Consider the following 23,874-nt stretch of genomic DNA (forward strand, 5'->3'; position numbering starts at 1 on the left):
GTGCAGCAGATAAATAAATCCATAAGATTAAAGAGGGCGTGTGAAAGATCAACCGATAAAATGCAGTCTGAGGTTTGCCCTTGACATATGTCAAACACCGCGCAAAATATTCTAAAATAATTTTTTAATTATGCTTTGTGTACTCCTTTTTGGGCGGTATTTATTACAATATACGTTTTATCACATATCCCACTGTCGATATGAAAAATGTTTTATACATACAAGGCAGGGTGTAAAATGTTAGCCCATCTGAGTAATCACCGTACGAGATTGGAATTTCTTTCAGGACCAATTCCACAAAACATATTTCAAAAAGGCGATCAATTTTTCGAAAAAGGTGGTTTTTCAGGGTTTTTTTATAGACCATAGTTAGCAAAATCGGTCCACTTAACTACGCCGGTAATTTAACACGGTTTACACAAATAAAAATTAAGTAAAATGTATTATAATTATTATTAAAATATATAAGAATTAAATTGAAAATGAAGTTTTTCCACCTCTTTGACCGTCTCCGGTTATCCTGGTCTGCCTATTCTGGCTTTTTTGGTCTGTCAGACTTTCGGCTTCGTGCATTTTGACGAGGATCCATCCAAAGCCCATACTCAAAATAAACTTTTTTCCCCCCATTCCAATATTAGATTAAATGAATAACTATTTTCCATAATACTACATTTAAAAACTATTTTTCACAAAAAACGTCTTTATTAAACTTAAATATCTTGAAAACGTAGTTATTAAAAAAATAAATGAATAATAACAAATATAGCTCCTTTATAAAATATTTAGAAGAAATAACTCCTTTATTTCAGGCAAAAAAAAACAGTAAACACAAATGTGCCTAATACTAGAAGAAATATTACAAAAGAAGCCACAATTGACGTTCAACCCACAATTCAATTTTTTTAAAACTTTGTTTTAAGCCCACCTGTAAGTCGGGATGAATTCAGGGCCGCTGGATTCGAACCCGGGACCTTTACCTTATAGTGATAAGCGCCGTGTCAATACCCAAACTGTAGCGGCCACCGACGCTCATATAATGCTATTGTAAATTTGAAAAACAAGTTACCAAATGTCCGAAATTCATGTTTCTTATGAATTTTTCTTTCCATCAAATATATTAAGTACAAAAAATATTTCGCATGTTACTTACCTACATGCAACATACATTACCATTAATTATTAATCCATTTATGTTTTAGTGGCCTAATTGACCAAGTTTCTTCTTTCAATTAATTATTCTTTTTATACTAGGCCTTGATTGAGATAAAAATGTCAGCGTCGAACTCACTACCTTCGGCTCAATACGCCGCTACTCTAACCACTTGAGCTATTCAAGAGGATCGAAGTCACGATAGCTCAAGTGGAAGAGCAGCCGCTTATTTAGCCGAAGGTCGTGGGTTCAAATCCCGCTCGGGACTTTAAAANTTTTTATCTCAACTAAAAACCTTAATTAATTGTAATTACTAAAATAGTTGACATATTACCATTATAGCATAATACCAAACATTTTTGGAAGATAAACTCGTTTTTTACAAACCGCATTATTATTGTTCTAATGTCCACATGCAGGTGACACCAGAGTTCAAATACAACTTTTATCGTATATTTATTTATGATGACAAAACGAGTAAAATGTAGCCCAAGTAAAACAAAACGGGAATAACATACCTTTTTCTATCCATTTTATAGTCAAGAATATTGAAACTCAAATAGAAGACGGAGAACGAGATCAAAATCAAAATTAAAATGATTTATTACCGATTTAGGTCGGTGTAGAAGGCTTGGATGTTTTTCAGGTAAAAGAAAAGACTTCGTTGACCACGCGAAGCAGAAGTTGTGACAATGGGTGGTAGACGATTCAGTGGTTGGTCTGTATGTTCTTTCGTCTAACCAGTCCGCTTTCTATCTAGGACGTTTCAAAAAATAAACTGAAAATCACGTTTGCCATCACTTAGACCGTCTCCAGTCGTACTGGACATTTGGTTTAAAAACAATACCACTAAATATCGCGAGAAGGGGAAGCTCCTCTGAATTTTGGGATGTCAGACTCATTTCCGCTTCAAGCCTCATCAGTAGTTGCCCTGTGCGTTATTTCCTTTGTGTGCCCATTTTATAACCAGAACGTTTAAAAAGAATAAACTAAAGTAAAGTATGATCGGATCGGTTCGTTGACCAATGAAATGTAGAGGTCGTTCTGGATTTAGATTAGTGAGGCAGTAAGCTTTGACAATTTACAACTTCAATGAGCTTGATATTGGTTCACTCATAAAACTATACGACTCAAGTGGAAGTCCGTAGTTCCTTGCTGATATACGATGGTGGCCAAGACAGATTTTTGAATAATTTTCTCTCATTCAGTCTTGTTTTCAACGTTTTGATAAACTCTAGGTGTGCTGGATTGTTGGAGGTTGCTTGGTAGGATTTGTGGTAGAAGACTGAATTGCGGTGTTATCCGTGGTTATGGTTTTAGTATGAATAGGAAAGTCAGCATTATAGATAAAAAGGATGGGACCAAGAATGTACCCTTGTGGGACGCCGGCTCATATCGGTCTGGTATCTGAGTATCCTTTGCCGCACCTTATTCTGAAACAGCTGTTAAGGTAATAAGGGGTGAACAGCAGTGAAAAATTCCTGTGTGAGTGAGGATAGCTTTTTAATTCACGGAGGATTCTGGCCGCGATTGGGACAAAGCCAGTGGGGTGGTGCTTTGGCAGAATGTCAGGTTTTGACCCTTGAAGTATAAAGGTACAAGAAACAGACTTGCCAACACGCACTGAAGATGGCGAAATGAATCAACTCGTTGATTGCAATATTTCAGAGTGAAACGATCAAACTTTACGTACGCGAACTGTCCAATCGTTTTTTTTACAAACCACTAAGTTCAAGAATCAAGGTCAAAATTTATTTATACGACTTTCACTTTCTTCTGAGTGAGACAATCTCCCGTTTTGCCAAATGCCGCTGACCTCAGCCAGAAGCGTTAAGGGCAGTACATTTCTCGTAATCCGTCTGTTTTATTCGGACAGTAAATAACCTCAGGCTCGTTAACATAAAAAAACTCATGAATATCTTATTTTGGCCGCTCCAGGCAAACGGAAAAATTCGAGCCCTAGGATTTCTACTCGTATTTGGAGGCTCTGACCTTGCCTCATTTTTATGATAATATTATTTACACAATGGTAGCACATTTGTCGCAACATCATGAATTTATGATTTTATGATTTTTAGTTCCAAATTAATACTTTCTTTTGTATATTAAAAAAAATTTATGAGATTGTTTAAAATATAAGCATGTAAAAGTAAAAGTTCTGTACATTTGAGAATTTTGTTAAATTTAAAATAATCAAGCTCTTAGAAGTCCATATAAAAATTAATTATACTTGGAACTATTTAAAATTAAATATAAAAATAAAAGTCTTCTTTTAATTTGAAAAATTGGCATTTAAAAAAATATAAAATACGATATTATATAAAATACCACGTTAATTAAAATAAAAATTAAAAGTTCAACTTAACTTTTTAATTTCAACCTCTTTTTAATTTAATGTTAACTTTTATAAGTTCTTTAAAGCATTAAAAAAACTTCGCAGATGGTATGAAATATAGCTTTTTCCGTCAAATTAACCCTTTTTTTACAAAACATTTTTAAAATCGAATCTACCCTTTCGTTAAAGCATTAAAAAACAGGAGCTGTTATGAAATATAGCTTTTTCTGTCAAATTAACTTTTTTTTAATTTCAAATTAATACGTTTCAATTTCAAATTTTAAATTTAATTCAAATTTATTTTAATTTTCAAAATTTAAATTTAATTCAAATTTTAAATTTAACTTCAAATTAATATTTTCTTTAAAGCATTAAAAACTTGGATGGTATGTAATATAGCTTTTTCCGCCCAAAATTAACCCTTTTTAATTTCCAGAACCTTTTTTGTACTTTAAATTACCCAGTAGTAATTTCAAATTAACACATTTTTTAAGGCATTAAAAACTTAGATGGTATGAAATATAGCTTTTTTCCTCCAAATTTCTTTTTCAGATTTTAATTTCAAATTACTCTTTTTTTAACTTCACATTAACCAGCTTTAACTTTAAATTAACCTTTTCTTTAAAGCATTAAACATTAAAAGTTATGTAAAATTAAAAGTTCGGTTTAACTTTTATAATTTCCAATAAACACTTTTAGAGTTCAAAATCTTTTTAATTTAAAGTTCACCTTTTCTTTAAAGCTTTAAAAAAATTCGGAGATGGTATATAGCTTTTGTTCTGTCAAATTTCTTTTTTAATGTCAATGATTTTTTTAAAGTATAAATACTTGGGTTCTTAGATAATATTAAAATTAATTACAGTTTAATTAATTTTTTTGATAAAATTCTTTTAATTTGACATTTAATAAATTATTAGTTAAGAATTAAAATTAGAAATTACATACAATTAAATATAAAAATAAATGATGAATTTGAGAAGTTTTTAATATAGAAAATAAATTGCTTGTAAAATAACTGTTTTATATTAAAAAATCTATAATACCAAAAAAGTATTATAAGAAGAATAATTTGTTTTTACGTTTAATTTTAATTTGTAATTAATTATTCATGTATAAATTGTAATTAATTATCCATGTGGTCTTCTATGAAACTAATTATTTTGTATTAAAAAATAAATTAAAAATACAGAAATCAAGGAACATTTTAGGTTTTTTAAAGTTTTAAAGAATGCGTTAATTTGAAATTAAAATGATTAATTTTAAATTAAAAAATTTGATGTGCAATTTAAAAAGGTTAATTTGAAGTAAAAAAGTTAATTTAAAGTTAAATTGGAAATTTAAAAGGGTTAATTTGACGGAAAAAAGCTACCTGTGTCCATTCTGCCCACTAAGTTAACGCTCCGAGGCTATCGACATAAAAAGGTCATTCAAGCCATGGAATTTGGTCAACTGACCAAGCCATCCACTAAGACGGTAGACACTTTTAATGAGATATGAGATTTTACCAAAGGTTTTTCACTTTGATGATTAACTTGCATCGTGCATGTTCCATCATTCCTACGTACAAACAATCGTTTAACGCAAAATGTCCTTCTCTTTCGCGAGTCGGCGTTCGTCAGAAAGGAAGTGAAAGTTACGCAGATCAATGTGTACTTGATTCTTGAACTTATGCGGTTTGCAAGGTACGACAAACGTACGAATCCTGTTTCCCGTTATTTTCTGATGAAAAATTTATTTCTTCTTACCACTTCTTAATCGACACCGGCATGGGCAAGAATGGATATGAGGATGGATGGACAATTAGGATCCAGGATTCGACGGTCCCGTCCACATACCAAGTACCGTTCGTGAATTCATGCCTCGACTCGACCTCACGTCGACTTTCTCCCGAGTCGTGAATTTTCGCTTTGCTTACCGTGTGAGTGTTATGAATCTCATGAATGTCATTAATCCTAACGGCCTCGGGAGATTATCTGTTGAGCTTAGAGATGCTGGCTCATTCCTTCGTTCATTATGATTGCAGAGTAAGTAGTATGCGTCATCACGGCCTATTTTTTTTTGTTTGAAAAAAAAAGCTGAAACTTTTTGGTATTATATTAGTGGAATATCCTGACTCATCTTTCTTTATGTAGCTTCTTTTCTCTTTCGCCGCACATTTTGAAGTTGATAAATCATCATTCGTATTTTAAATGCCAAAATTAAATGAGACCCTGATATAATAGAATATCTCTTCAAATTACTATTAAATTAGAAGACTTAACGCCCAAACTGCCCATTGGGTGCCAGTGACAGCACCCCGAGGGTTGATATAACCTCTGCTGTTGCGAACCCACATAAAAAAATATAAATAAATAAATAATTACAACTCAACATATTTCGTTTCTATTCATAAAGATACAGAAGTAAAAGGAGCACAGATTATCGATAGTCGTTCAGGGGGGATGACCTGACGCCTGCACGCTCTTTATGTAGGGTCGTGATAAAAAAAATCACATTCCAGGAGAGTCTGTCCCACGACTGTCAGTGCAATAGTTCCTTATCGGATTCTCGAGGTCCCATTCAAGGATTTTACTCTCTATGTAGACATAACTGTTTAAAATTAAGCGGATTTCCACTTACTACAAACGTTTTTTTTAATGTAGTTTATCTGAGAATGTACCAAATGTGTATCGGGCGACAAGAAAATAATATGCTATGTTTAGATTTTGTGTCATTATCAGTGAAAAAAATAAGGATGAATTCAACAAAAAATCCTCAAGTTTTTTATTTTATATCTCTGTTCCTTAGTTATTCACGAAGGACAAAATTATGCCTTTCTGGGTAGGTTAGAGTTTCCAAATCGGTTTCGAACAAAAAAATTCGGTGAGGATGGCGAAAATTTTGAGGAAGATTTTTTGTTTTTCATTTTTTATTTTAAATGGACCTTTTTTAAAATTCAAATTAAACTTTTTTTAAATTTCAAATTAACGCTTTCTTTTAAAATTGTATCAAATTAAATATAAAAATAAAAGGTTTCTTCTTTTTATTTAAGAATTGTTTAAATATAAAATAATTGGGCTCTCAGAAGACCATAAAAACATCAATGACAATTAAAATTAAAAGTTTTATAACATTAAATGCAAGAACTGATGAATTTTTTAAATTAGATATTTGTAAAAAATGTAAACTAATTAATCTGTAAATAATTATTTTGTATTTTAATAAATCTTTTTTAATAAATAAAACGTTTAACTTCAATTAATTTTAATGTGGTATTTTGGATAAGAACCTATGTTATATTTTTAACAATTCTCTAAAAACTAAAAGAAAAATTTTGTACAATTTTAAATTTAAAATATAATTAATTTTAATAAGATCTTCTAAGAATACAATTATTCATTTAACAGAATTCTCAGAAATTTTACTTTACATGCTTATGTTTTAAACCATCCCCCAGTTTTTTAATGCCTAAAAGAAAATATTAATTTGAAATTTAAGAATGTTTAATTTGAAGTGTAAAGGGTTAATTCGTGAAAAAATTTCATGCCATCTCCTACGTTTTTTAACGGTTTATAGAAAGAGTTAATTTCACTTTAAAACTGATTAATGCACATGAAAAAGTGTTCATTTCAAATTAAAAAGGGTTATATTAAAAATAAAAAGGGTTAATTTTACAAAAAAAAGCTATATTTTATACTAATATCCTTCGTAGTTTCTTTTATTTTATTTTCGTTTTTTTTAAATAATAAATTAAAAATAATTTAAAAAAAATTGAAATAAAAATGGTTAATTTGAAGGTAAGAAAGGTTAATTAATAAAAAGATATGCTAATACTATTTGTAAAGTTGTTTCAATGTTTTATAGAAAGGGTTAATTTGATGTTAAAACTGGTTTATTTGATATTAAAAAGTGTGAATTTCAAATTAAAAAATGATTACTTTAAAAGGGTTAATTTAACAGAAAAAGCTATATTTCATGATATCTCTGAGGTTTTTTAATACGTTATAAAAAGGGTTAATTGAAGTTAAAACTGGGTAATTTGAAATTAAAAGAAGGTTAATGTCAAGTTAAAAACCTGTTAATTTCAAATTAAGAAGAAAATTTATGAAAAAACCAAGCAAAATATATACTATTGATATCTTTTTCTACACCCCAAAAAACCCTTGACTGTAGATTGTTCAGGAAAAATAATTTTTTTGAGGATCACAAAATTTGCAAAAACATAGAAACGAGTCCACCCATCGACCGGAAACGTTTTAGTGGTTTAGAACTTACAAGTAATGATACTCTCTGTACTGGCGTTTTGCTGATTTCATCCTAGTTGTTCTCACTTAAAACGACATGAAACCTAAACATTATTTACATTAAAAATATTCTGTTTTCGAATATAATAACTCTGAATGTAGATAAAATTCAATGGAACTATGATCTTTTAAGTGAAACACTGGACAGACGAGAAAAAAGTGGCTCCAAGTTTGTAGGTAAAGATGTGTATGCACACATATTATTTTATTATTCTTGGTAAAAAAAAATCTATATCTACTGATATGTAATAACCTCGAAATACATGCACAGCAAATATAGAAAATATATGTTATTAAAATATTTATTCCTCGGCTACTCTAGCCCATTGGCAAAACGCAAAATATAAAGAGGAGTATGGAAATGTACTCATTACGACACTCATTATATATTCATGTTTGATGTATTCTACGAACTACTTGTGAATTAGAAGCATTTAAAAGTATTGCAAATTAAATTGTCCTTAAGACAAAAAAAAGTGAATCAATTTAACGTTGATAACAATAGGTATAAAAAACGTAAACAATAATGATTAGTATTCGTGCGGAAATAAGTTGAAAATTAAGATCAAATAATTTATTTAACCAATGTTCTCCTTGACTTCTTCGGGGTCACGCCTTCCTAGCGAGGCCGGCACAAATTCAATCGTCACTTTTTCTTCGACGAGCTCGGAGACATAATTTATAAGGGATATCCACTGTTCCGATTTGACAAGAAAGGTTTTCTGTTTGACAGATGAACTGCAATTGTCCAGTGACGCAGCCGGGTCCGACGTTGGCCAGCACCTGCGGCGGATCCTCCTTCATGCTCTTCATGGGCCTCCTGGAGGTGTTCATCAGGTCGCAGTGCGATCTCGAAGACCCCTGCGGCAGGCCGGAATCGAGGGCCATCCCGGACAGGGAGTACGACTTCATCGTGATCGGCGGAGGGTCGGGTGGCTCGGTCGTCGCCAGCCGTTTGTCGGAGGTGCCGCACTGGAGAGTTTTGCTCATCGAGGCGGGAGGCAACGAACCCACAGGCACCCAAGTCCCTTCCATGTTCCTCAACTTTATCGGCTCTTCCATCGACTGGGGATTCAGGACGGAACCCGAGGAGATGGCCTGCCTCAACGAAGACGAAAGACGGTGTTACTGGCCAAGGGGAAAGGTAAACTCAATCTTTCAGTTTAATCGATTAAAAAAATAAAAACGACATCTCTAAAATAAGCTCCCGAAAACAAAAGCTAACGTAATAAATTTGATCATAAAATTACGAAGTTACAATTACCCCATGACGTAAAATAGACCTAAGAACCTAGTAAAAACCGAAAACGTTCAAAGATATTGATAGAAAAAGACCCACCGGCAAAAATTTTTATAGTCCACGACAACCCCTAAACTACATATGTACCTACTGATAGTGGCGAAAATGCGTCTCGGAGACCCTAACAATCCGTAACGACCAAGCTATAACTTTCTTATTATTTATTTTTTTATTTATTATTTATTTATTTCTTACATTTCTTATTCCTTACTTTGTTCCAATAGCATTTTCTTTTTTTTTTGCCAGGGTCATCGCCGGCACATTTAGCCTTCTCGCATAATATATAGTCTTCTTAGCTATCTTAAGTGTACATTATTTTCTAAGTATTCTTATGCCCCCACTTCTTGTTACCGTGTTATAAATTAAAATACATAAATATAATATTAATACACATTTTCACATTCATACTAATTTACTAACCTAAACTACAACTAAATTGGCTGTCGGACGATTATCGTGCTCTTGCGGCCTCCTTTCTTTCACGCTAATAAATACATTCGAACGGTATTTACAAATTCCACTCACACACTAAACTATCCTAATCTAAATTGTTTGACGGGCCTGTGGTGTACCCGATATTCCTCGACAGCCACGTCCTTTCACGCATAACCATTCACGCTAATAAATGCCTTCACTCTTGACAGGCCACAACACCAGTGACCCGCCCCTCACATCATACTACAAATATATATACGTACCTATACTAATTTGGTGGGACTGTGAGTACTCGATATTCCCTCACAGCCACGCCCACGCATACTTCGACACTCACGCAAATAAATACATTCATACAAATAGGGGGAAAATACCACGTGTGGTGCGTTATATGTAGCCATACGCATTGATTAATTTTAGGTAATCGATAACCTTTCGTTTTATGATCACTGTTGTGCTTAAGCACTTTTGTTATTTCATTGGGAAGGCCACACCGCGCTCTGTGCGGCGCTAGTTGTTCGTATTCTTCTAAAATATGTCGTACTGTTACAGTTGCGCCGCACATAGGGCATCTCCTTGGTCTGTCTATGATTTACATTATTATTATCATTATTATTTTAGTAGGTATTAGTTTTTAGCAGGTGGTTTTTTATTTATTATTTTTTAATTAACTGATTTTATTGTATTATTATTATTATTATTATTATTTTCCAACTCAGCCAAAAACGTTAGATAAAAAGAATAATTAATTGGAATTATTATTGGCCATGGTTAGTTTTTATTATGAAAATAGTGGAATAGCCTTTTGCCCGCATCCTTCCGAGAACCACGGTTTTGTTTTAAGCTTTTGGAATAAAGCTCGATAGTATTCGCCAGCAGTTGCTGAGCTGTAGTCTTTATCCAATAGATTGGAACCAAATTGGTTGAAAAAATTTTTCCGTCTGTTTTATGAATTTTCATCTGATTGGATTTCGACAGATATAGTGCCTCCTTCGACAATGCCTCTACAGTTTCATTATGATAAATACCCGCATGACCTTTAATCCAACATATCACATTTTGTCGAGCTTTTTTAGCTAAAGATCTTGATCTTTCTGTAAATATCCGCGATGATATAATTATTAAAGGCTGTGACCTTATTGGTCATAAAGCCTTGAGTCTATACACGTCAACGGTGGAGCCCGGACCCATCAGAGCGAAGCCCCCGCAAACCCCGACGCAGTGGCAGCTTTTCATCTTAATATTGTGCGCAGGGCTTTATCGATGAGGGGTCGGTGTCTAGTCACCATCGACACCTCCTCCAAGCTCGTTGGAGATTCCTTTTTCTCAGAGTCCGGGGAGGCACCCCTCAATCCAGCCCAAGACTGACGAGCACCCGAGGGTGTACGGGCGTCTCTAGAAGTAGCCACGTCACACCGCCAACACGGGGATGGAAGGAAACAAGAGTTGAGGGGATGGGATATTAAATTTTGTTTATTAGTTGGATGTCTGTTAAGAAGTTAAAAATTTTGTTTATTGATGTTGAGTTGTTGTTTAATATAGATTGGAGGTCTTTGGGGTTTTGGTGGAGGGTTCTTGTAAGGTGTATAAAGGACAATCTATTAGGATGTGGGATATTGTGATAGTAGATTTACAGAGGAGAGGAGGAAACTATGGGTAAGTCGGGAGTGGCCAATTCGAAGCCGGGTTAGCAGGGTTTCTTCTTTTCGGGAAGGTCTGGAAAAGGATTCCCATTTCTTTACATCTTTCTTTATTGCGGGGAACTTGTTGAGGAACCTAAAGTGACAGCGGAGATCACTGAAGGGAACCTTGATCCAAGGCTGCCTCTCTCGCCATTCGGTCCGCCTTCTGGGGTTACACGAAAAATATCAATTTTTTTCAAAAACGAGTGGTAGGCCTGTACATAAAATGTTGATCCAAAATCGATCATTGATCTGATGGACGATGTATAATGTAGCAGGCCGATGAACGGATCGGCATCCCGTTTGTTACTACAAAAACTTTTTATAAAATTTACAATTTTTCTCTTCTTGGTAATAGATGTTTTATATGCATATTCCACGATAGTTTTCTATCCAAATGAAGGCTCATAAACGTGACTCTATATTTTTTTCCGGAAATTGGAAGTTTCATGTTTTTTCAATGGTCGCATGATTGATTTGGCGCTTGTTCGAGAACGAGCATAGTAGGGACTTTTCCTCAGGTATCTCCAGACCATTTGCATCCTTATATTTTGATAAGCTATGCATAACTCTAACGGTGGCTTACAGTTTTCTATGGTGTTTTCTATTGAATATAAACAGGCATCGTCCGCATATCAGATGATTTATACCCCGTCTGTAACTACTGTACCCAGGTCTGCTGCATATATCGAGTACAATAACGGGCTTAGAATACCCCTTTGGGGGAGAACATTTTTTTTCTAACCTTAGACCCCTAATGCTAGAGAATTTATTTAGTACCTGATTCCATAGTGATTTCAGGTATTCATATCCATTTACAATTATTATTTACAATTTTACTAACAAAATTAATTAAGGCTTCAATGTGGTCTTTAATCAAAATGTGATGGTCTGGTGGCCATTGTCCACCTTTGCATACAACGCCCCATATTAGAGCTTTTCGACGTGGTTCTTGAATGGGGCAGACGAATAAGATGTGGTCCCATGTTTGTGGAGGTCTCCCCGGACGGTCGCATTCCGAATCCTGTGTTATGTGGAATCTACAGAGATATTCTCGAGTTCGTCTATGGCCGCTTATAAGTTGGGTAAGAATATGGTGTTGTTTCAGTTCTACTGCCATTGGGCCATTGGATTCTACCGTTGGGAAGAAGTTTTTAGTTTGAAGTCCTTTAGTAGTACAACTCAAACGTTCTTCCCATTGGGCCAATGTCATTTTCGAGGCCATGGAGATGACGTAGCTTTTCGGCACTACTGTGACTGTTTCGAGTTCAGCGTTTTTTTTTTTTTACTTCCTTTGCTGCTGCGTCGGCTTCCTCGTTACCTAGGATCCCTGTGTGCGCCGGTATCTTTTCAATACTGATCTTCCAGCCATTATCACGCAATGATTTTATCATTTTTCTGATGTCGGATACCATCAGGCTTCGTGCTTTGTAATTTTTAATCTTATCAATGGGTACGCGGCTGTCTGTCATCACTATCGCGTTTTTGTTCACTTCCTCAACATCCTGCTGTGCGAGCCATTGAAGAGCCTTCAGGATAGCAACGAGTTCAGCTTGGTTGTTCGAGCACCAGCTAGCCAGTCTAATTTGTATTAGTTCTTGCAGGATGTTGTCTTTTCCATAGATGACATAGGCTTCCTCATTATTCATTTTGCTTAGGGGAAACCATTAAAAATACGCTTGAGACCATAAAAGACCCGTTAAGGGGGGGAAAAAATTCCCCTTTCCGTAGGTATGGGACATACCCTCCGGGGACCAAAAAACCACGAGAGGCCCACTCATTCGAACTGTTGAGAGTACATGGTTGTCGAGTAATTCAGCTGTATGCTTCGTTTGTTGGTCCAGTGGAACAAAATCTATTTCAAATGGAAAGTTTCTTAATTTAAAAATAAACACAAAAAACGTAAATATTCGTCGTTTTGTTCGCATAAATAGTTTAGAGAAGTACCTTTTTAAAACGCACGTTCTATTCGTTCACACTAGGCTAAAATTATTCTTGAACGGTTCAATGGAAATTCATTTGAAATCGAGGTCGTTGTCGAATAAATTTTAGTGTCGAAACGTAGTGATTTTCTCGGCTCTATCTTGAACGGTTCAACGGTTTGACACTGTTACTCCTAACTGTTGCCGGCCGTTTCCCGTGTTCGGCACTAATTAACCAGTTGCCATTTGGTTAATTGATTGGCTCTGTTTTGAAAAGCAACATTATCACTGTTAATTAAGGCCGTCGTCTATTATTTGCGATGCAATCAACACAGTCTTGGAGGAAAATGGTCTCACCTGACGATTTTCCTAGGGGATGAATGTGAAAGGGCTATTGAGGGGCCTTGGGTCTGACGGCCAGACGTTCACTTGACGCAGCGTCTTCTTTCCCAAAGGATTTCTTCCCCGGCATGAAAAGACAGGCTTCACCGACAGTAATAAATTATGACGGAGCTACGAACACAAACGTAAAGTGAAAAGTGCAACAATGACACGCCACTTTCACCTTCCACCATGTAAATGACATCATTTTCCTTTTTTATTTGATAAAGACCGCTAAATATAAAAATATGTAATGATACTGAATTGCCAATAATGTGACTTTTGAGAAGGCTGTTTCATGGTCATAATTATGAAAATCATGAATTTTTAATAACGGTAATTACCACGGTCATTAAAATTTCGTTAAATTTATGCGAAAAATTGCGCCTGGCCCGAACCACCAGCTCAACCTTTTCCTTTTCTTATTTGATTTTAATCAAAGGAGAAAAACGATTGGTTTCTCCTCATTCATGCTAAGACCGAAAGACTGAGTAGTCAACATCCCCGCTACCTGGACGTCAACCATCGACTAAAAAAACAAGAAGAGAGATCGTCCTCATCCGATTAAGAATGAGCCATACGATGTGTCCGCCATGTAAAGAAAGGTTGCTGCCGTCCCTTGGCTCCGTATAGGAAGCGAGTTGGAATGCCACCCGATATGAGATTTGTGCTCGAGAACGTCAGCGAGTATTCGGGTCCCCTGTTCAGATGCTTTGAGGAAACGGGGTTGCTCTATTGTATATAACTCGTTTAGTGTTGCCTTGGATGGAGGAATATGAAAATACCGTATGAAAATTAATTACTGGTAAAATTAAAATTATATAAAAATAAATTATTCTTGTTTTAAGTTGAGATTTTTTAAATGTAAAATAACTTGGCTCTTGAAAACCACGATTTTTACGATTTTCAAAGTAATAGAAGAACCCTTTATTTTTATGCTAATTATTATGTATTATATTAAAATTCTTATTATTTTATAAAGCAAATGTACACAAATTTTCCATTACAAGTCCATTACAAAACATCTGTTTTTTAATGCTTGAAAAAAAGGTTTAATTTGTAATTAAAAAGCATAATATGAAGTTAACAAGGGTTAATTTGGCGGAAAAAAGTATATTTCATACCATCAACAAAGGTTATTTAAAAGGTAAATTTGAAATTAAAAATGGTTAATTTGAAGTTAGAAAGGAGAAAATTTTTAATTTAAAAAAGGTTAGTTTGAAGTTAGAAAAGGTTCATTTGACAGAAAAAATCTATATTTCATACGATCTCCGGCATTATTAATGCTTTAAAGAAAAGGTAAATTAAAAATTAAAACGGGTTAGTTTGAAGTAAAAAAAGGGTTAGCTTTAAATTTAAAAAGACTAACTTGACGAAAAAAGTTATATTACGTACCGTATACGAAGTATTTCTAATTCTGTAGGGAAAGTGTGAATTAAAAATTAAAACGGGTTAGTTTGAAATAAAAAAAAGGTTAACTTTAAATATAAAAAGGCTAATTTGACGGGAAAATGCCATATTTCATACCATATATGGTGTTTTTTTTAAATACTGTAGAGAAAGGGTTATTAAAGCGTGTTAGTTTGAAGTAAAAAAGGATTAATTGTACATTAAAAAAAGCCTAATTTTACGAAAAAATCCATATTGCATACCATATATGATTTTTTAAAATACTGTAGAGAAAGGGTTATTAAAGCGTGTTAGTTTGAAGTAAAAAAGGATTAATTGTACATTAAAAAAAGCCTAATTTTACGAAAAAATCCATATTGCATACCATATATGATTTTTTAAATTCTGTAGAGAAAGGGTTAATTAAAAATTAAAGCCCTTAGTTTGAAGTAAAAAAGAGTTTTAAATTTAAAAAGGCTAATTTGACGGGAAAATGCCATATTTCGTAACATATATGGTGTTTTTTTTAAATACTCTAGAGAAAGGGTTATTAAAGTGTGTTAGTTTGAAGTAAAAAAGCGTTAACTGTAAATTTAAAAAAGGCTAATTTACGAAAAAACCTATATTGCGTACCATATATGATTTTTTTTAAAAATACTGTAGAGAAAGGGTTATTCAAAATTGATGCGGGTTAGATTAAAGTAAAAAAGAGTGAACTTAAAAATAAGAAAGTTAATTTGACGCAAAAAAACTGTACTTCGAACCATATACGAAGTTTTTAATACTTTATTGAAGGGTTAAGTTGAAATTATAAAGGGCTAATTTGAATTTAAAAAAAGGGCTAAGTCTTATTAAAAAAAAGATTAATTTGACGGAAAAAAAGCTATATTTCGTACCATATCCGCAGTTTTTATTAATGCTTTAAAGAAAGGGTTAATTTGAAATTTAAAAAAAAAATCAACGTTTAATTGGAAGTAAAAAATGGTTAACTTTAAATTAAAAAAAAGGTTACTTTGACGGATAACATTGATATTTCATATTACCTCTGAATTTTTTTAAAAGGGTAAATTAGAAATTAAAAATGGTTAATTTTAAGTTAAAAACGGTAAGTTTTGAATTAAAAACAGGTTAATTTAAGTTGGAAATGGTTTATTTGACGGAAAAAAGGCTATATTCCAAACCATTTCTGAAGGGTTTTCAATGCTTTAAAGAAAGGGTTAGCTGGAATTTAAAAAGGGTTAATTAAGAATTTTATGTACCCTGGGTGTTTTAATTTTCTAATTCGACCCAACATTACGTGATTGTTCTCAAGCGAAACTAATTGGCGTGTAAAATAACGTCTGGAGAAGATTTTCTCCCCAGTCACTTCGAAATTTTGGCCAGAATCAAGCCTTCCTGGGCGGAACTTTATGGGAAATATTTAACTTTCTTTACCGGCGATATATGCAACAAATAAAACAAAAAATCAGATATGCAGTATTGTATCAGACCATTCGTTCTCCAGTACACTCATCACCCTTATCCACGTATTTTTTTATCATCCGGGCGAGTTTCGTTGTTTCTCATATTCATTAAAAGTTATGTAATCTAATCGTACTTTTTGTGGGGCCTACTGAAAGCCCCAAGGAATGGAGAGGAAGTCGTGATTAGGTCTGTGTTTCCCCAGGACGACCAGAGACGATCAAGGTGGTGCAAACTTCATTTTTAGCTTAAGTTTTTAAACGTTCTGCATATAAATAGACACCAGACGAAATAACGTACAAACCAAAGGTTTGAAGCCGAAACTAGTCTAACAGACCAAAATAGCGAGGACAGACAGTCCAGGACGACCGACTTTTTGTTGGGTATTAAATGAAGAATTTACAATGGGACTTGACGCGTTTACCCAGCGTTAACGATTTTGTGTAAATATTTACTTTCTAAAAATTAATTAATTAAATCAAGTGTTTGTTTTATTGATATTTGCAGCTTAAATGGATTGACATTAAAGTAAAATTTGATTTGTGGTACAGGTCCTCGGCGGAACGAGTGTCATGAACGGAATGATGTATATAAGAGGCGCTAAAAAGGATTACGACGACTGGGCCAAACTCGGAAACATCGGTTGGAGCTACCAGGACGTTTTACCGTACTTCCTCAAGTCAGAAGACAACGTGCAAGCGGAGATCATGGACCCCGGTTACCACGGAGTCGGTGGTCTGCTGACTGTGACTCAGTTTCCTTACCACCCACCGCTTTCGCACGCCATCCTCCAGGGAGGGATAGAGATGGGCCATGCTATCAGGGACCTGAACGGCGTGCTCCACACTGGGTTCGCCATCGCTCAGACTACCAGCAGGAACGGTTCGCGACTCAGCGTCTCCAGGGCTTTCCTCAGGCCTGCTAAAGACAGGCCGAACTTGCACATCATGTTGAACACTACGGTCGCGAGGATCCTGATCAACGAAACGAGCAAGCAGGCCTACGGCGTGGAGATCATTAGAAACGGCAGACAAAGGGAGACTATCTTAGCCAAGAACGAAGTCATCCTGTGCGCTGGAGCCGTCAACTCGCCCCAAGTGTTGCTTCTGTCCGGTGTCGGGCCGGAAGCGGAATTGCGCGAGCTCGGCGTACCTGTTGTACACAACCTCGACGGCGTTGGGAAAAATCTGCACAACCACGTGGCCTTCTTCTTGAATTTCTTCATCAACGATACGTCGACCACCCCTTTGAATTGGGCGACGGCCATGGAGTATCTACTGTTCCGAGACGGCCTGATGTCCAGTACTGGTCTGTCCGAGGTGACCGCCTTTATCAAATCCAAATACGCTGATCCCAACGAAGATTTTCCAGATCTGCAATTGTTTTTCGGCGGCTTTCTGGCCAACTGCGCGAGGACCGGGCAAGTAGGCGAAAGGACCGACGACGCAAACATGACCGGCCCACCGCCCCAAAGGATGATCAACATAATTCCCACTGCTTTGCATCCAAAGAGCCGAGGGTACATAAAACTGAAATCTACCGACCCTATGGATCACCCGCTTATTTTCGGCAAATATTTAACCGATCCGGCCGACGTCGCCACCCTAGTCGAAGGCATAAAATTCGCCATCAAATTATCCGAAACGCCTGCTTTACAGAAGTACGGGTTTCGGCTGGACAGGACACCGGTAGAGGGATGTGAAAAATTGCCGTTCGGTTGTGACGCATACTGGAAGTGTGCCATACGACGAAGCACCGGTCCTGAAAACCACCAAGCGGGTAGCTGCAGGATGGGCCCACCCGGAGACCCGGGAGCGGTCGTCGATCCGGAGCTCAGGGTCCACGGAATATCAAATTTGAGAATTATGGACGCATCCGTCATGCCGAGATTAGTGTCTGGGAACACCAACGCACCGACAATTATGATAGCCGAAAAGGGATCTGACATGACCAAGAACAGGTGGCTTGGACAACAAACCTGGAACAAGTGGTCATTTTGAATTGGGTTATGTGAATTAGTGGAAATTAGCAAGTTTTTGTTAAATAAGAACCACCGTACTTTTTTCACTATAAATGTGTACAAATTGTAAAAATTGTTCTATTAAAACAATTAATTGAATATGGGAAAATAGTTTTGTAGTAATGGTCTAAATGATTTTTTTTCACACTTAGTTTTAATTATACAAAAAGCTATTCTTAGTTTTTATTTATTACATTTATGTACCTGGCATTGTGGATCTATTGAAATCATTGCCACATATTAAAGAAAAACTGATCAGTCGAGAGTTTTCATGTCCTTTTGGAATTTTCTTAACACCATTATTTGTATAAATTCAGGACCTTTTTTCTGTGGCCATTAAAGTTCTGAATTAATTCCTCATAAGACATTTTCTACTAATGTGCTTAAATTTAATAAAAAAAACCCGATCAAATAAAGGATGTTAATTGTTAAGTAATAAGTTCCTTTATACATAAGGAAAACTGCATAATATTTATTGCTGTAGTTTATGTTTTAAAATTCAGTTTTTATAATTAATGCATTTTTTTTAGGTCGTGTTTATAATTATCTGCAGTCAATCCAAATATTATATTTCAACTATGTTGTTAATAAATACATAATTTGTGAAACCATATCTCTAATCTATACTTCCCCATAGTTTGTCAAATCGATATTAGAGTATTAATTTGCCAAAGTAGATCAGATTTGGAATTTTTTCATCTACATTGATATACCTTGTTCCATAAAATTAATTGCTAAGGAAATTTGGCTAACGTTGGCTTCAAAACCCTGGGATGTGTAGTGTTCATGAGGTTACGGAATAATTGGAATGTTTTTGTGTCCTACTTCAAAATAAAACTATATTGATCATATATGGTTCAATTTGTGTGCAATGTTAAGGTTAAGTAGTTGTAAGTTTCAAAAGTAGTTGACCCCTTACCTTGTGATATTGGCCTGTGTGCAATCTCTATTGTGTTCTAGAGCTCTTCGTTAATCTTAAAATTTTTATCAGATCACAAAGCTTTATTAAGGGCTCCCATACTCTTCAGGCACTCATAAAAACAGAGGACATGACCCACTATTTTTTTCCTAATAGCAATATCTGCTTGTTTCTGATGTTCCGAGTTATTACATATGCTTACAGAAGTGTCCAGTCCTACTAGTCCTAGGTAGTCAAAGAGAAGGGACTTAAGTGTGGGATGGTGGCCCAGAGGATAGAATAATTCATAGTTTGGAGCAAGGATGAGGAACCACTGAATATAGCAGTTCTGTGTTTAAGTGGATAAAAGTCAGAACGATGAGAGCAAGTATGACGATTATGTACACAGGATCAGAAGGTGAAAAAACATACACGTTGAAGGTGAAGGGGGGATATCATCTGACAGTGGAAAGAGCCAAGCATGTATTTCCTATGGAAGGAACCACTTCATGCCAGAGTACAGATCGATAGGACCTCCTTGGGCTAAAGCATACAAAACAGTTCATTAAACGTTTATAACCTTACATTTAAACTCCCATAGTACTCCAGACATCCATAATCAAAATGAGGGAGAACGAGGGAAACTGAAGCTACCTGAAAGGAGGGAAGGTGTACAAATTATTAATAAAATAGAAACCACTCATATTCTCATAGATTTTTAAATAATTTCATTCCTGGAATATTATTCACATCTAGAGCATGGTGGAGACTTAAAATATCCCTACTCAACTCTTCAAGATAAGCCCATTTTCAGCGGCCCTGGCGTCCAGAATTCTTAACATTGTGATTTTTAAGTTAGGAGGTTGGATGGAAAGATAAATTTTTCGAGTCATCGCTGGTGATGTGAGCAACATTTTATGGTATAGTGAAGTCATTAATGTAAAAAAGAAAAAGCAGAGCTGCTTACGCCTTGAGTGACTCAAGAAGTGATGGATTGGGGAGAGATGTGGGTTTATTGGGGTTTATATCCAATAGAGATTGGGACCAAGGATACGGCCTTGAGGAACACCTGCTTCGGCCTAGTGCATGCATTTGAAAGTACCTATTGGACAGATAGGAGTTTAAGATAAAGAAATAAGATAATGGATGAATTTGATTTTCCAGAACAAGCCCAGGTGCCACAATCGATTGAAGGCAGTCACTTGAGCATGATCTACAATATCAAAGCCTTTAGAAAAGTCAAGAAGGACAAGAATGGAGCATGCTCAAATTATTAATAAAATAGAAACCACTCGTATTCTCATAAATTTTTAAATAATTTCATTCCTTGAATATTATTCACAACTAGGACTTGGTGGAGACTTAAAATACCCTACTCAACCCTTTCCACAATTTATGCCGTCACTAAGTAATGATCGATGGGTATTTAATACCACCTACATACACAAACCTGTAATTTGCACTCATATTAGACATTTAACACTAGTAAACTGAGCAGAAAGAAAATATTTTTATATAAAGTATAAAAAACATATATAAATAAATTAAATTCCAAAACAGAAAAAGAAAGAGAAAACAAAACTGAGAGGGCAAAATCAATAAGCTAGAGCTGAGAGCGGGGAAAGGGAAACAGTAGTAAAAAATGCTTATTGTTATTTATATTCATTTAATATTAAACTTTGATTCGCCTAGGCTGCTTTTGCATAATTAACCAAGTGTGTCCATTGAGCAACTTTATAAGTATCCATGACACGGTTCTTTCAAAGAATGCCGACAAAATGATAGCGGGACAAAATAAGACACACTGCGACAAAATTGCACAACTAACAGGCATGTTGGGAGATCTTACTGCTTACGCCAGAGGTTTAGCAATTCTCATCTTAGTTTTAGAATCAGACATATGTCTGTAATGCTCTTGTTTGGATTTTGGTCACCAACCACAACTCAGTGTCAACATGTATAGGAATATACGGTCAAGGCCAGTTTTAATGCACAGCATGTTAATTGGTGTGCAGTTTGGAAGACTGAACAGTTTTCATATGAAAAACCACAACACTTTCTCCAACTCCACAAATTCCGGTTTTATAGAAAGTTAAGAAGTTAGTTGTACTCCTAGGTATGTATAGCTTCAACTTCTAAAAAATGATTAACAATACAAGGCTTCATTCCTAGGAATTTAAAAAAAATTATAATGATGGATTGAGATGGTTGCTGTCCACAAGGACCACAGACCAAATGTCATGCTTTTACCATAGGCGGTCTCCTCTACGGGGTGGTTAGCATTCCACTTTAAACAAAAACGTGGCCGGAGCGGATCCAGTAGTTTCTACGTTAGGGAAGCCCCACTACTCTGGGAGGTAGAGTGGCCTTCTCTATCTAGGGAGTGCACGGGACACCAGGCTGATGTATTTCGGCTTAGGTAGTCCTTTGCGTGCGGCATACGGTTCAACGCTTAATGCGGACCCGACCACTCGGAATGGGCAAGTGGGGAGTGAGATTGTCTTGGCCCCTCGGGGCTGAGCTGCCTCTACACCAACGCTGCGGCAGTAACACCCTTCTGTCATATGCGGAGGTGCGTCAGTCTCTTGAGAATCAAAACGTCCGATAAGGCCGAATAGGCTAGGTGTGGACGTTAAAGATCCTCATTGTCCTTTTTAGGACAACCGAGTATATGGGAAAGCAATGTCACCCAAGTATGGTGACTGGGACAAGTGAGATCCAGTGTAGTGCACTTAGGCCGGTCGGCTATTTACTGAATTACTCGCCATACTCAAGAGATTTTTGAAAATCTAAATTTCACTTTCATCTCATTAAAGAAAAAGTATTATGCTTTAGCATTAGTTGACCAGATGGCAATAAACATCTATTATAATTTATAACAGAAGAAAAGACTAAATAACAATAATATACATGATAAAACTTATCTTATATGTAATGACTTGAGGATCATAGCTGTTAATTTTCAGATGAAAAAAATGTTATATTACACTAAAGCAATATTCATTGCATTTTACTAACACTACCCATATCAACATATAGACAGATTCCTTGGCAGTCTTAGCACCAAGAAACATATACTTTCACATTCGACCTTGGGTTCAAGACATATATTCACTTAGCCCACTCAAAACCAGTGATGGACTAACTTTCCTATGGACCCCTTAGCATCATGAAATACATGGATATGGAGAAACAGTCTTAATAACAAAATGATATAAGATAACCTATATGTTGAACCAGCACTGGCACTGTCTAAACTTGTGGGTTTTTGATGCTACTCAAACTAATTCTTTGTGCCATCTTCAGTGAGGAACTGTCTGCATTGAAGTAAAACCAAAATCTCACTAATGTAGACGGACCCAGTGCCGGTTTAACGTTCACCAACTTGCAGACCACCAGACAATTATACACATTTATTATACAATTCTATGTATGTTGTACCTTTTAAATGTTCCAAATTACTTGTAGTTACAAGTTATTGATTTGACATGTATTAGAAAAAAATATGAAATCAACTTCAAGAAATGAGAATTTTCATGGGATTTAACCATATGTATTGCCCGTATGTATCATTATTCTATATCTGTATTTATGTACTTGTATTTCATACTTATCCTTTTTTCCTTTTTTTTAATACACCTGTTGACCTAACATAAGACAAAGAAGTGAGGGTGGTCAATAAGTATCACATAATTCATGAGATTTAAACAGGATTGCCACTTGATATGAAGGCTGTACTAATTAAATAATGAAAATAATTGGTCAAACAGATGACAAATTGGTCAATACAAAGGAAATAAGGTCAAAACAAAATAGAAGCAAAAGTAGGAACTATGAAATGTTAAAAATATGTTGCCACAATGGACAATACACGAAGTTCTATAGTTTCATAATTGTTCTGTTATTTCTGACTTGAACCAATTTTAATGATAAAGTTAATTAATGCTTGAATAAGACTAGTCCAACATTTTACATTAGCAAAACTATTGGACTAGGTTTTTGTAAAACATTCTTCAGCTGATTCCGGTTCTGTGAAGTGAATATTTGTATTTTGGTCAAGTTAGAAAATAACTGGTAGGAATTTGTATTGAATTATTCAAACGAATATGCAACTAAATAAATTAAACATATCCATCTCAAGCACACTATGTTCTTTTGATCTTATTTGTCTTTGTATTGACCAATTTGTTTATTATTTAAATGGAACACATGATTTAGATGGGAAACATCAAGCCTCTCAAGAAAAGTAAACATCACTGTAAGTAAAGGCATGGTTAATTTTCCTAATGAGATGTTTCCATAGGCAAAGGAATGCATTAAGTACAATTTTTGCCCATCCACCTCTTCTTTGCTCATGAGTGAGTCCACATACTGGTAAACCGTGGCAAATTATTTGTATTTAAAACTATGAATGAAGGTTTTTTTCCATTATTCAGGGTCAGTGGTGACCAAAGTCTTTCTTCATCCAATAGGACCTGAAAGATCTATTGTTGAATTTGACCCTTCATTATTTCCTAACCTCAAAAAGTGTACAATATTTAAGGCAATTTAGAACAATTATGGACTTTCTGCTTATTATTTTAAGCGTTGATATTCCTTTTCCAAAGAGGTGTCCAGA

The 23,874-nt window shown here is 35.2% G+C and overlaps 1 protein-coding gene across 1 annotated transcript; it reads left to right on the forward strand.

The window, feature by feature from the left end:
• The first annotated feature begins 8,389 nt into the window (after nt 1–8,389).
• On the forward strand, nt 8,390–18,943 carry LOC106672783 (glucose dehydrogenase [FAD, quinone]). Its single transcript, XM_024227630.1, has 2 exons — nt 8,390–8,912; nt 16,890–18,943. The coding sequence occupies exons 1-2, from the start codon at nt 8,502–8,504 to the stop codon at nt 18,336–18,338; spliced, it is 1,860 nt and encodes a 619-aa protein (XP_024083398.1). The 5' UTR covers nt 8,390–8,501; the 3' UTR covers nt 18,339–18,943.
• The last annotated feature ends 4,931 nt before the right edge of the window (nt 18,944–23,874 follow it).

The sequence above is a fragment of the Cimex lectularius genome, unplaced genomic scaffold (assembly GCF_000648675.2).
Source record: "Cimex lectularius strain Harlan isolate CLEC.00 unplaced genomic scaffold, Clec_2.1 scaffold160, whole genome shotgun sequence".
NCBI lineage: Eukaryota > Metazoa > Arthropoda > Insecta > Hemiptera > Cimicidae > Cimex > Cimex lectularius.

What these genes read in the sequence shown, in the direction of transcription:
- LOC106672783 (XM_024227630.1), top strand. Translation starts at nt 8,502, where the DNA reads ATGAACTGCAATTGTCCAGTGACGCAGCCGGGTCCGACGTTGGCCAGC. An exon ending in GTTACTGGCCAAGGGGAAAG is followed by an intron (nt 8,913 to 16,889) that starts GTAAACTCAATC and finishes TTTGTGGTACAG; the next exon opens with GTCCTCGGCGGAACGAGTGT.